Genomic DNA, 14,860 nt, shown 5'->3' on the forward strand with positions numbered 1-14,860 from the left:
TTGTTGAGGATTGTGTTAAAATTTATTGATTTTAAGATGTTTAGTTGCATAACTTCGATGATGAATGAAAGGTTAGCTCCTTGCTAAATGTAGCACGATGCTAGAGCCAATTCGCATCCTTTACTACATTTTGATTCGATTAAGTAGAAGAATAACAATAAAAGAAGAAACACAAACCTTAATTTAGAATTTATTGATTCAGGAACTACCTCTTTAGGGTAAGAGGAAGATAAACAAGAGAAACTAAATAGCGTTAAATCTTGATGCCAACAAGATTTAATAGCGTTAGGTCCTATTAACTATATACATAAACTCATTGTATTATGAATCATATTATAAACATAAAATATTTATACTATAAACAATACTATAACACTAGAGCGCATTGTATTTTATGTTTTTAGTTAAAAAATATTGTTGAATCCAACTTAGCAGGACCCCATCTCGCTGTCTAGCAGAATCCAGTGTTAAATCCAACCACCTAGCCAAACTCAATAACTTTTAAGCTTCTTAACCGCCTGAACTAATGCCATTAGTTCCTTCTTTACAATTAGATCTAAGGCTCTTTTAAATCTGACATTGCAGCGAAACCAGATCACTTATTATATTCTCTATACTCTTTATATTTATTTTACATTTGAATTTTCAAATTTGTTATTGACTAGCAGTCCAATATGCTAGTATAAATAATGGTGTGAGAGAGAGGACTCCTTTTAAAAGTAGTTCTAAAATTTCAAGGCCTATGAATGTCCTAAAGGCACATTTTACTTTCCCTGACAGAGAGAAATTGACGAATGGTTTGCATAAGCTATTACTCCACTTGAAAAGAAATCGATTTCTCGAAGTTTGGGGATGTATAGGAATTTTCTTTCAATTTGTTTTAAGACATCGAGGTCAAATTGTCTCTCCCCCTCTGTCACAGCAAAGGCCTTCCGATTCCAAGGCAGAGAATCAGTCAACCCTCCTCCAGCTTCCAGAAATATGAATACCGAGGGCAACCATGGGAGGAGCGTCTCGACTTCAAAACAATCTCAGATTTAACCAGAAGGCACAAAAGAGAACATCAGTAAAAAATTATCATCAATGGTATACAATAATAGAGCCCTACACCAGGTAAACTACAAATGAAGGCCATCATTACCTTCTTCCTTGACCAGGAGCAAGATCTGTAGCTCATACACACATCTGACCTCCTCCTATACGAGAAAGCTCCCCCCTCCCCCCACGCAAAATGGAAGGGGAAGAAAAGGAGGAGCTGCGATGACATTCGCATCATCATGTCACTAGAGTATATGACTCTCGTGTACTCAAAAACCATTTTTTATCCCAATACGCAAAAACCATTTCTAGATCAGCGGTTAACAAGCCAACCTGGCTTGAACAAAGGATCTCGCTTGAAGTCACAACCTGTGACAGAAGTGGACTCTCCAAGACAACAGAAACACTGCAAACATTGCATTTTGATTACAGGTTATATTCAGCCCCCATCGAGTTTTTGTTACCAAAAAAAAAAAAACAACAATGACCAGCCTTGTAACAGACAACAGTGTCATCAGGGTACATTGCAAACAGTTTGATTCCTAGACAGGCATGACAAGAATCACACACTCTCATCATTTATCTGAACATTTCGTGATCTTTCCTCCAATCTTGCAAGTTTTGCATCAACATGTAGAGCACGGGACAGATTATGCACAATCTGGAAACGTTACAAAAAGTTTAGACCGGCATAGGCAATGGAATATGGGACCAATTGCAAAAATAATTTTTTTATTTTTTTCTTAGATATGTTCTAAAGAAGAGTTCGGTATGAGCATTAGGTAAATTCAGATGGGAATAGTTCAACAAAGCTAAAAGATCCAATAATGCAAGGATGAGAGTAAAATAGGCCTTAAAGGTCATGTTGGGAAAAGCTATTAGCATAGGTCTTTCAGATAGCTTCAAGTGAAAACCTTACTTGTCCTTGGCAATGATGGTGAAGTCGAGCCCTCAACATTCTTACTATTGTATCCGAGGCAAGTTGGAGGGGCATGTCTGGGGACAATGTCTGCAACACAAAATCATCTCTCAACAAGAGGCAAAAATGATTCAAGAACTTGACAATCCACCCAAGAATTCTAGAGAAGGAAACAGGTACCAACAATCAATGTTAGAGCATCTCTCTATCGAATTGAATAAGAACAGAAGATCCTCGAGTGTATTAATTATGATTATAGGGCAGAGCCAATAGGTAATTAGTTAACACAGGCTTGGATACCAAGACAGGTTAGAGAGAGCCAACCCAACCAGCAGCAACTATATCACTAAAACAACAAATTACAATCACTTTCATTATTTTGCACAAATATATATCCAGACTAGATATCATCCATAATCACTTTCAATGGTAGCTGGACCTCATGTACCCCTTTAAGATGATGGCCTTCCCAGTGTGGAACCCTCTAATAGAATTCTTACACATGGAGGCAAATAACAGAAATATAAGAAAATGAGAACATCTTAAGTATTATGTTGCCCTTTTCTCCCTGCTAGAGTTGCAGAATATTGAGAAAGTTTAAACTTAATTTCTTGAACTCAAAAGCAAGCCATTAAGTAAAAGTTGTACTAGCATGCATGTGCTGAGACAGAAAGGAACAAGGATAGGTGGATTTTCTACCTCTAGAACTTGCAAAGGATCCAATGATTCTCCATGATTATGCAGAAGTCTAACAGCAGCATTAAACATGGGCTCTTTACCATTTTGTGGATCCAAATACATATCAAGTAACCTGAAGAGATCACAACAGAGAGTGAAAAACCCATTAGTAAGAAAATTTATGTGCATTAGTTTAGAAAGAAGGGAAATAAACAAAAAGGGATAAACAATAAGAAACTAACTGCATATAGGTATCTGGTCTGCCAATCTCTGCACAATATTGTTCAGCAGCTTCACTATCCTCCAGCTTCCTGAGAGAGCATATGTTACTTAAAATATACACCATTAACAATCAACCAAGCAATGAAAAGACAGAGATGTGCAACACAGCAGCCCCTTGAATTCATTAAAATATACACCATTGACAATCAACCAAGAAGTAAAGAAAGAGAGAGGGAAGTGCATCACAACAGCCTCTTGAATTCGAATTTGAAATTTGTGGCTAATTGCCAACAAAAACCACGAGGACCATGATAGCTATTATGCATTTTTCTTATACAAGAATATTTGATTAGTGAAGAAAGTATATAATGTAACCACTATTAGTGAACCGAAAAATGAGGTTTTCTCAAAGCCAATGCATGTATGTCACCCTCTGATCCTTGCCCAACCAAATAAATTAACATTTGAATAAGCTGGCAAAATGTTCCTGCCATCAGAAGTGAAAAGGTGATTTTGAGGCTTACAAGGCCAAAATTTGTAGCACCAAAGTCTCTTGCCCTAATTTTCTGTATAGAATAGCCTGCCAAATAAAATCAGTAACTGATTAGCAAGATTTGATCAATTTGATATATAAAAGCATTGATGCCATTCATGGTTTCCCTATTAGCAGAAAGATACAAATGACACAAACACTGATTAAAAAGGGGGCCCTTAATAATGATCAAACAAGTAGAATAAAAAAGTGTGAGAAAGGAGATCCAAAGACCTTTTCCAGCCATAGCTCTGATTCCTCAATCAAGTCAAGAACCTCTTCCGGATCATACAAGTCTGATGACTGTAAGAATATCTGCAACCTTTCTCGCACAGGACTTTGAAAGATTGAGTTTCTTCCAAAATCAGAAATTTTTGTTTCCTCTAGCCTTCCATCATCAGGATCCTGGAAGGTACTTTCCACCTCAAAGGTTTCAACTGTTGACTTTGCAAGTGAGAGTGCATACAGTGTGTGGAATTGTGCGTCACAGGAGTCTTGATCTTCGATCAACCACTGGAGATATTAAGCCTGTTCATTTTACTATATACCCCACTCCTTGCAAGACCAGCAATACATCACATACTAACTGGACTGCAAGAGCTACCTATTATATCAATGGGACTTGGAAATTTGTAAATATTCAATAAATTTTCAAAGCTTAGAGAACATTCAGAATGGTAGTAAATTCACCAATGAGATGCCATAGAGTAAAAAAGGTGAAATTCTTAATTAGCAAGTAGTCAAGATTCAAAACTCATAATTAGCATATTCTCTGAAAACCAAGGCCTACCTGGTGAAAGCTGATTTACTCTTTTCTCTGATGTCAAAACTTGAACTGCGAGTACTGGGTTAACATCTGCAATCTAATAGGATTCACCAAATTGTGAATTAGCTATCAGCTTCAAAATTCTGTAAAAATAAAAGAAGACCAAATTCAAATGCTACATACCCAACCAAGATGTTGCAAAACCAAATCCTGATCAGACAGCTCCTCAAGAATTTTTGATGCCTCAGTTGCAGCGATCTCTCTGCCTGAGATAATATTTGTATTGCCATCCGGTAATTCATGCTCCATAGCAGGATCTTTCCATAGACCAGAAGAATAATTCCTTGCCAAAATACACCATATGGCAAGAGCCTTTGAGCTCATCCCTTTACTTGCATATAAGAAGGCAAGAGTCCGTGAATGCCCAGATTCATCTAACAGAGTTTCTAACTCCTCCTGCACCGCCCATGGAAGTTGCACAGTCATCCTTCAAGCAAGCTCCTGACAACAGCCCCTCTGTTTTGCAAGTCATTGGAATGCTAAGATTCCACAGGCTACTATTGACTTGGCCTCCAAACTATTTAATTTTGACCTCTAGCTACCAATTGTAGAATTTCAAACCCAAAGCAAGTGAATGGTTTGAATGTTGCCATCATTAGATGGCTCCTTTTACAAGTTCTGTATAGTTCCAAAATATCTTTGGTGAAACACAAACCCAGTGCAACGTTTTGAAATCAACAAACATTGATAAACCAAGACATAAGACTGTCTGTTTTGAGAGACAAATTACACCTGACTTCATCTAAGAAGTAAACAGTCCAAGGAAAGATGCAAATGCCATTTTCTTCACTTTACATTTTGTTAAAGAGATCAGCATTGAATTTGCATTGAAAGACAAACCAGCTAATTTGGAAATGAAGCCTATTTGAGTTGTAATAAGGAGATCAACATAAAGCTTTTTGTTAAAAATTTTAATATTGATTCAAAAAAACTTTTCTCCCTTAACTGCACATCATAAGAGTGACCACCAGCCTTAAAAGCCAAGTGGCAACTCTCTTCATTGATTTAAAATTTGGTAAATGCACATGGCAGTGATTGATTCATCTGGTCCATCTGATCATCTCAAAACTCCATTACCAGGAAAAGAGTAAAACCTTCATAGGAAAAAATTATTTAATCAACTCCGGTAAAGAGAAAGTGACACATACCACAAGACAGCTGTTTCCAGAAGATGCAAGCTTTTCCATATCATTGACACGGTTGAGGGCTCTATAGAGGTACAACAGAAGTGTGTCAACTCCCTCTCTCACTGAAGAAGTCAATTCTTTTTCATGAGAAACCTCAAGATATCTTTAGAATCAATAGAAAAGAACAGAAACTGTAAGTTACAAGCTAATGACAGAATGGAAAAGATATAACATGTAACAGCTCAAAGCAAAGTCGCAGCCACCTGCTCATATTTTTTATTGCCAACTCAAGTAAATCAGCTCTAGTTGGTGGATTCAAGAGAAAATTTTCATTGACTGTAGTATCCACACCTGCTTTTTTAAGGAAAATAGCTCTTTGGATAGCCATCAACCCATCATCAACAACATCTTCAAGAGGAGCAGGGTGGGGTGCAAACCCCAATATCGGTTCCTAGGAACCTGAAAGGATAAGTTCAACACTATGATGACAAAAATGCAGAGCACTTCAATATAAACTTAATGTACTCTCCTCCAACAAAAACACGATAAAACAGGGCATAAACACATAATATACAGAGTTCTAGAAACTATTGCTCATCCATTTAACTGCACAATCAAGTAGTAGCATTTTTTATCCCATTCCATCTTTCAACCAATGCCAAACATATTTAACACAGGTCACCACCCTGACCAGGTATACTCAATCACAAACTAACCAACAAGTGTATAATTACACAGATGCAAACAAACAATCACCCCTTTTCAAGATCCCACTTTCAATCCTTTTTTTCATTTAGAATACTAATTCTTCTGTTATATAGATTGTGTGTATGTGGTTCCTTGATTCAAATTCATTGAACTACAGAAGGAGGCATGGTTACCAAGAATACACATGTTACAATCGATATTCTTTTTTTGCTAGCGGCAACTCACATAGACAAGGGTGGAAAGGAATAAGAAGAAAATCAGGATTTTGGCATCTGTAATATGCATATATGCAAAAAGAAATGAAGAAATATCAAATGACAGATAAATGATCAATCCTTTAGAATATTGGGGCCAGTGAAGTTTATGGAATTAAGGGGAAGCAGATGTTCCATCCCTTATCAAAACAAAATTACTGACGAGGGAATGGGTCTGGAAAAATGAGATAGTAAGCACATACCAGCAGTGACCAGCGATTTGGATCTCGCATTATAAATGGAAACACTTCAGAAGGTTGCGTTGTCTCGGATTGTAGAAAGTGATTAACAGCTTCCTCAAAATGCAAGTCAAAAAGCAGCAGGAACCCCACTTGAGCATGAACAAAGGATAGCATTTCATTAGACATCTCACCATTGCTCTCAAGCTCCTCCACCATGGAGATTGCTTCCTTAAAATTTTTCTTTCTCAGTAAATCTTTGATTTGTTCTTCAGTAGGTACTCTCCGGTAGCAAATAACCTGGCAATAATGAAGATGAAGCAGAAAAATCTATCAAATATCTTCTTAAATAAACCTGCATCCAGAAGCATACGGGTTGTTCCTAACCAGGACACAAAATCTTAAACAAGTATTTTGTGCCACTAATCCCATAAATCTCTTAACGATCAGATTGAAATCTAAACAACTTGCATTTAAAAAATGTACCAGGTATGCAAGAACAACAAAGTTCAAAAGAAAAGAAAGCCTCGGAGTTACTTTTGAAGATACTTTCTGAGTTTCTGGCTCAAGTTCCAAATGATCAGATAAATATTTCACTCGGAAACTCAGCTTAACACAGAACAATGACTAACTGTTCACAATTTAGCTTGTATAATTAAAAGTAAACCACCCAGAGACCTAAGGAGCACCATACATAAAACTAATATTCATGTCTAAAGATCAATAAAGGTGCAGTGAAATAATATAATCTAAGATGCAACCACTTCTCGCACCTTGGTGGGCGTTGCAACAGCAACAAGTGTCCCATTCCCACTTTCCTCGTCTGCAACAATACATGGCCCAACTCCTTCACTGCCAAAACTAACAGTCTGTACACGACTACCTGATTTCTTATGATACAACTCCATCTTCCCGTCCCTCACTACCACTACATAAGAAGCCAACTCCCCAACAGAATCTGGACCCTTACGAAATACCAAACTCCCTCCAACTGGCTGCCCATGGGCATCAACTACAATCCCAACATTATCCACCAACATCAACGCCTTCTTTTCTTTCCGCAATAACTTAAGCAATGCCAAACTAGACCCGTCAGGCATTGTAAAAATCACCCCACTTTGGCCTGTAACACACGAAAACAAACTATACCCATTAACCGTGCCAACAATTATGGAATCATTGATCCACACTATTGTCTTAACCCCATCAATACACTGCATTTCTTTCAAAACCGCAAAATCAACCTCCTTATCATCCTTACCAACTCTAAGCTCTACTAAAATCATTTTTGTCCCAATCACAGCAGCAAAAACATAATCACCCTCACTTTTTAGCCCAGAATCTTTACCTTTAACCCCATTAGCTCTAACCCCGCCTCCTAATCTGCTCAAAATTCGAGAACTTGCACTTGAACCGTCCAAACTGCTAGCACTGAATAAATCACTACACTCCAATTCACTACTCTTAATTCTCTTAGTGATGAAAGAAACCCCTTTCAAAAACCCCAGTTTCTTAACGGGTTGAACCAAACCCGAATCCGTCAGAAACAAAAAACCATCACAGAGAACAGCAACCTTTCCACTCTCATCAAGCAAGAGAACCGTGTCTAACGGCGAGTCACCAAAAGAAACTGATTTTAGCAGCGAAACTTCAAAATATGAATATAAATTCAATTTTAAAATTAATATTATTATTAACGAAAATACTAATAATAATTTTTAATATCATTATAATTTAAAATAATGATGAAAAGAATTATATTTAAATTGTTTAATTAATTAAATTAAACTAAATTTAATTTAATTTAATTTAGTAATTTTTTAAATCTAAAAAAAAAATATAAAATAAAACTGGAAGCCAAAATTTACTTGTTTACTGGCTATTTAGCTGCATGATAGTTTTTTAAAATCTATAATTACTTAGTTCTGTTATGATTAAAATAATGACTTCAACAAAAATTAATTCTTGATAAAAAGAAAGTATTTTATTAAATGAGTTATTTTTTTAATACTTTATTTTTAATATTTTTTATTAGTGGCATTTACTTTAATTAAAAATAAAGATAATTAAAATATTTAAAAAATAATAATTTAAACTAAATAAAAAATATATATCTTCAATTTAAACTATATTTTCTTGTTAGTACATTTCTCCTTTCTTAGTGAAAAAATGGTTCTTTTATCAAAAATATTTAAAAAAAAAACAGAAAAAACTTATCATGATATTAAAACAAGTTTCAATAAAAAAAAACATTTGAAATCACATTAAATCTCATTTTCAACTACTTTTTATATGAAAATAACTTGGAAACCTCTAAGCACCCTGATAAAAAAAACAATTTTAATTTCAAAAACACCATAAAATCACTGAGAAAACCTAAAATTAAATTAAACTAAAAATATTCAGAGCCTCGATTTATTTTTTGTGATGATATAAAAGTTCAAAATCATCTAAATAACATATCTCAGTAAAAAAAAAAATTACTGTAACTACCTTTTCTTTCCCGTTGTTTTTAAATAGCTTTCTTTTCTAAAAATTACTGTAACTACCTTTTCTTTCCTGTTGTTTTTAAATAGGTTTCTTTTTTTTTTTGTCAAAACTTTATGTTTAACCATAAAATTTTAAAACTAAAGGGCCCGAATGAATAAATATAGAATTTATGGATAAAAATGAATTTTTTTACACAAATTCGATAAAAGCCCAGTTATGGTTTTTTATTTTATTTTTGTAATCTGTCTCCACCTTTCTGTGGTTATTTTAAATACTGTAAATTGAAATCTTATTTGATAAATTTGACCTGTAAAGAAATTCCAAAAAAAAAACATTTAATAGCCAAGAACATGGAGGGAAGAAAATAACAATACATAAAATATCACAAACACGTATGAAATTAGATGATGAAAAATAAAGAAGAAGAGAAAAGAAATACTCCAAACGAGAGATGAAGCAACGTAACCAGTAGTTATATATATGTATATATATATATATATGATTTATTATAGAATTACTTCGCAACATAAGCGCCCTTAAATCTTTTGTTCCATGTATACCTTACAACACGAGTCTCCAGGGAAGTCGATCCATCATACATATATAAAGAAAATTGTATACCTATAAAACTTACAATTACTGGAGAAAATAAAAAGGATGATTTATTATTAAACTTTTTTTATTCTATTTATGGCGTTTCTCTAGGCTGGTTGTCTCTTATATTTGTGTATTACTATCAATTATTTCAAAGATATGTTTGAAATTTACTGGAGGTCAATTCAATGCAATGGAATTTAAATTAACAGAATAAAAATACAACTATAAAAACAAAGATTAAACTAAAAAATGTCTTTTCTAGAATTCACTGAAAACTTTATTTTTGTTCATTGAACCTTTTATGGTTCCTTTAGTTATTGAAATTTTATTTTTTATTAAAAAATTTATTTTATTTATTTTTCAGTTTTTATATATAAAAAGAGAGAAACAAAGTTCTTGGGAGGCCAAAAAAATTGATTTTAGTATAAATATATTTCAGGAGTTTCACCGAGGTATATTTCTTAACATTTATATTGCTAGAAAAAAAAATATATTAGAGTTGAGAAAATATATTTTTTGTAATTTGATTTTGTGTTTTTTAAATTAATTTAAAAGATTTTTATTTGAAAAAATAATTTTTTGGAGATTCTAATGTTTTTGTAAACGGAAAAAGTTTGAATTTTTTTTATAAACCAAAAACACTCAATTACTTTCTAACCACCGCTCTGGTGAATAAAAACTAGGTTGACAAGCAACATTTTAAATATTTTTCTTTTATATAGATTGTCTGCACATTAAAAAAAAAAAAAAAAGTTGTGCAAGTGAGCTTGGCCTCCCAGACCCGCACCCGCCTTGCTTATCGTTTTATATGCCAGCCTACAATCTGTGATCTACTTGTAAAAAGTGTAAAAAGCTTTATGTTTTTTTTAATCAGTTTAAGTTTAAATTCATTAAAATTAAAATTAATTTATTAGAAATATAATTAGGACATTTGGTTTGTGCTATGTTTTTAATAAGATTATATCATTTATTTTATGATATTATCAAGCACTCTTTCTGTATAGCTCCCAAATAAATAATTTTAAAATTTTATTTGTTATTTGTTATTAATATTTTTTTATCATGTAATAAAATAAAAATGAATTTCAAAAAACTCCCCATGCTAACGCTTGAGTTGTTTGTTGTTCTTATATTTTTTTAATGTATTATTATTATAATAATTGATTTTTTTAATCAATGCTTGCTTTTATAATTCTAATAAGATATTGTTTAAAAGTCAAGTTTATAGGTGAAAAAAATGTAAAAAAAAAAAGAAGAAGAAAAAGCACGTTAATGAAATAAATGAATTCTAATTAAAGAAATAATTTTTTTAACCAAGCTAGAACCCAGAATAAAAAAAATATTTTAACAAAAAAATAACTATAAAAAATTAATTTTTTCAATAGATTTTAAATTGTTGTTTTTCCGAATTGAATCTAATTGAGCATCCATACTTACTTCAAGAATGTACCATTACCTCGTGATGTGATAAATATAACAGTTTGGTCTAACATAATATATATTATTTGTTTTAAATATTATTATTCTCGTGGTTTTTTGTTTATGATGACTTGAGTTTATTTTTGAGTTTGACATTCCAAAACATATATTACAAGTTAATGATTGATGTTCTTAATAAGATCAGCTATTAATTTCTTATCTACCGATATGAGATATAACAATCTATTTTTTTATGGAACTTGATTGTTCCGTCGACACAATCGAATAGTCAATGAAGTTGGTTTTAATACCAAATATAACAATTCAACCCAACATGTTATATATTATTTAAATTTAAAAAATAATTCTAAATAAAAATATTTATATTTTAAAAAAATATCTAACACAATTTCAATCAACCTGTTGCACACAACGCATAAATAAAATATCAACCTGTTCCATACAACGCCTAAATAAAATACAAGAGTGCACACTCTGCAACTTTATTTCAATCTTGCTAAGCCTCTCCGAGAATCCCACGTGAATTCTTTTATCCTAAATTTTAGAAACATTTGAAGTTAAAACCCACACTTGTTTCTGGGATCGAAATTAAAATAAATGTATGATATCTTGAAATCAAATACCACATTGAACAAAAAGATCTACTTGAGAACTTAGAACCAAACACACCAAAAACATGTGAGTGTAACCAAACACACCAAAAATATGCTTTATTCTGCTATGGTATTGAAAAAAAATACAAGCGAGAAAAATCAGAAAACTAAAAAAAAAAGAGAGAGAGAAAGAAACAAGGAAATAAGAAATTAATTAAAAAGCAAAAGGAAAGAAAGGGGGATAGAACAAAAACCACAAGCCGAAAACCCCGACCCAACCCTACTTTGTTTCTCGATACCAAAAAGAACGACGGCAGAGCAGTGACTACAGCAACGCGCCACCGGAGTTTAAATGATCATACGTGGCATCAATTGCTGAAGGTATGCCCTTTTCTTTCTTTCTCTCCTTTTCTTTTTCTACGTGGATTTAGTTTGTTTGGGTTTTATGTCATGTTGTTAGAACAGTTTGTGTGTTTGATTTTGAAGAAACAAAATCACGTTCTCGTGCGATCTTTTTCCTTCAGAAAAGAACTGGAGATAAATAAAGGAAACCAAGGGATTGCTGGGGTCACTGTTCTTCCTTATCAGACCGGGGAAGGTTGCTGGTTTCGTATTCAGGTAAGAATGGTTTATGTTTTGGTTTTGAAACCATGGTTTCCTGTTTCTGGCTATTAAAATTAAAATCAAAATCTACAGGCATGTTGCTTGCCTGATGGGTTACAGGAGAAAACATGTTAAAGAGGGGTTTTGTTGGTTCAGAACAAAGATTAACTGGGAGTTTTTTTTTATTTGTCCTTCCATGATCAGCTTAGTTTTGGTTAGACATTAATAAGTGGGTGGTTTCTGATTTGGTCAACCTTCTTGTTCTTGTTTGTGAGAAAGGCTCGAGAATGATGTCTGTTAATCTTTACCGTGCAGAATTGTCATGGTAACTGAAGAGCCAAAAGATCCATTCAAGGGGGTTGACTGGAAGGCCATAGGTGGTGAATTACAGAAGGATCCTAGCGCTGTTACTAAACCAATTATAAAGAAGCGGCTTCCAAAAAAGATTAGGCAAATTCCAGACTACTATTTCCTTCCTCGATTGCCTCTACCTACTGCCATTGCCTTCTATGGAGCGTGTATTGCAGGTGGAGTTGGTGCTGGAATGCTACTGGAGATGTGGATAAATAAGAAAGTGAAAGGTAATATTGCAATTAGAGTGGAACTTTTTTGACGTAATTGCTCTTAATCATGGCATTGGGTAAGAAAGGGAAGTAAGGATGAAAGATCCTAAAATTATTCAGAGGAAGCAAGGGATGAAAGATGGTAAAAATATTGTTAGGTGAATACTGTACTTGATGGCTTGTATCCAGGCATCTTACCTTTTAGATTCAAAGAAATAAGAAAGAGCAAAAAGAAAAGTTATGGTAATAGCTAGCAATTCTAAGGCATTATACAGTTGAGATTTCTGGTCTGGTTCATGCTACTGACTGAATGTGACCCAAATGGCTGTTGTTAGAAAGATATTGATTCCTTATTTTTATAAATATTAACAAACTGTGTTAAAATAATTGTGTATCAAATATATTAAAATACAGTTGGCTCTTCTAAATGGCTTCTTACCATTGGAGTGCACATAAACAAAAAGGCTATATCTACACTATTCAGAAAGCCATATTACCAATTTAGCTCTTCTAAAAAGCATCTCCCATTGGAGATGCTCTTAGCAATGACTTTTCATGGAATTCTGAAGAGCAACTTAAAGTTTTTGAAAAAACGATGTCTTTTGTCATGGTTAACTAAGTTTCCAGTAAAGATCGTCAAAACACCTGAAAATACTCTCGGGTTAAACATAACTGCCTGTCAAAACACTTGAAAATACTTCGGGTTAAACATAACTATCTGTCTCGACATTAGAACTTTTTTATTTATTTTGAAGAGTGTGTCTCCCACCCTATATTGTATCTGTGATTTCTGTCAAAGCTTCTGGCTAATATATGTGTCTTCTGGTATTTTAGAGGATGGAGGCATCATATGGGAGTTTGATAAATAGAGCCTGGAAAGCGTTAGATCAGATCCAAATCAGTAATGATGCCTTTTTACTCGCTGTTTTTTCTTGAGCTATTTTGAATTTGTGGTACTAATACCTTCAAAGGAAACTTATTGGATTTAGGTACATGGTTGCGTGCTTGGTATTCATGCAGCAGTTCTAATTCATTTCCCTTGCCGGTCTCTTGATTTGCCTTCATTATTTATAACTAGTATTTGGGAACACACTTTATAGTTTTTCTATATTGTTTGGGAGTAATTGAGTTGTGGTGCTTCTATGGTTATTTTCAGCAGCATGTATCGAGAGAGAAATTCATCGTTTTTTATCATAGAGGAACCAGTTTTTGATCATAGAGGAAGCAAAGATCTTCCTCGATTGTCCTTTTGGTCACATATGAGCTAGTGATATGTAGAAAATACTAATTTTGGGCTTGTTCAGGATCTGATTTCGAATTCACAACACACTCCTTTCTTCACTCGGCCATTGTTTTCTGATTGTTATTCTTTCATTATTATTATTATTATTGATAAAGGCATTTTGTTGTGCACATCCACATGGCTATAGATTTCACTAGCACAACAACTAGCAATAGCCAAGGAAAAATGCACTTAATTAAAGATTTAGATAGCATCTTAACAAACAAAACACTTAAGTTTTTATCGAGTTCATCATGATAATACTTGACAACAACAACAACGCCATTGAAGGCTTGAATCACCACACCTTTTCATCTGTAGTCTTTGAGGTTATTAATTAAGGATAGTGAATAAGGCTAGTGAAGGGGTTTAAGTTATCATGTGAAATCACTAGATCCGCAGACTTGATCACTTTGGTTAACGACTTTGTAATATTTTCTTAACTGAATCCCATGTCAGTACATACAAGCAGTTGGGAGTCAAATTCTGCTTAAAAGAAGTTTAAAATTCTTGGCTCTAGCTATCGTATTTCACAGGAACAGCGTAATTAGTTTGAAGAGTCGAAGTTCTCATGAAATGTAAAGATGAAGATGCTTCCTTTCAGTTCAGAGTGGGTGCTAAATTCTTCAAAATTGCATGCAGCGTTGTATAATACAATTTGGTAATTCAAGTCAGAAGCATGAATTCAGGTCGGGTAAACTTTCGTTTTAAAAGGCGAAGAATTTAGCTAAATTCTTTCTCTTAGGAGCGTGTAACATTAAGTTAGCTTCAAATAATTATCCAAAAAAAAAAAAAAAACTAACCCCCTA

General features: G+C 33.6%; 2 protein-coding genes across 3 annotated transcripts; one reads left to right on the plus strand and one right to left on the minus strand.

Annotated features, from left to right (window-relative positions):
• Positions 1 to 812: 812 nt before the first annotated feature.
• Positions 813 to 12,530, minus strand: LOC105127408 (transforming growth factor-beta receptor-associated protein 1 homolog). The gene is given in 17 exon segments (XM_011028682.1): positions 813 to 1,444; positions 1,531 to 1,606; positions 1,608 to 1,699; positions 1,958 to 2,047; positions 2,657 to 2,768; positions 2,878 to 2,946; positions 3,382 to 3,437; positions 3,624 to 3,911; positions 3,977 to 3,993; positions 4,180 to 4,252; positions 4,339 to 4,611; positions 5,364 to 5,505; positions 5,606 to 5,768; positions 5,771 to 5,801; positions 6,508 to 6,783; positions 7,257 to 8,131; positions 12,515 to 12,530. Coding segments are annotated over 17 exon segments (2,742 nt in total). The 3' UTR covers positions 813 to 1,351.
• Positions 11,763 to 14,110, plus strand: LOC105127238 (krueppel-like factor). 2 transcript variants are annotated; one of them, XM_011028456.1, is made up of 5 exons: positions 11,763 to 11,984; positions 12,128 to 12,221; positions 12,522 to 12,787; positions 13,604 to 13,670; positions 13,759 to 14,110. In XM_011028456.1, the coding sequence occupies exons 3-4, from the start codon at positions 12,529 to 12,531 to the stop codon at positions 13,636 to 13,638; spliced, it is 294 nt and encodes a 97-aa protein (XP_011026758.1). In that variant the 5' UTR covers positions 11,763 to 11,984; positions 12,128 to 12,221; positions 12,522 to 12,528; the 3' UTR covers positions 13,639 to 13,670; positions 13,759 to 14,110. The 2 variants fall into 2 exon arrangements, with proteins under 2 accessions (XP_011026758.1, XP_011026757.1); XM_011028455.1 differs by having other exon boundaries at positions 11,764 to 11,984; positions 13,604 to 14,110.
• The last annotated feature ends 750 nt before the right edge of the window (positions 14,111 to 14,860 follow it).

Source organism: Populus euphratica, unplaced genomic scaffold (assembly GCF_000495115.2).
Source record: "Populus euphratica unplaced genomic scaffold, PopEup_1.0 scaffold7.1, whole genome shotgun sequence".
Taxonomy (NCBI): domain Eukaryota; kingdom Viridiplantae; phylum Streptophyta; class Magnoliopsida; order Malpighiales; family Salicaceae; genus Populus; species Populus euphratica.

Bases quoted from the DNA above. Each gene is read 5' to 3' on its own strand.
- LOC105127238 (XM_011028456.1), top strand. From the start codon at position 12,529: ATGGTAACTGAAGAGCCAAAAGATCCATTCAAGGGGGTTGACTGGAAG. The intron at 12,788-13,603 runs GTAATATTGCAA...CTGGTATTTTAG, and splicing joins GATAAATAAGAAAGTGAAAG to AGGATGGAGGCATCATATGG.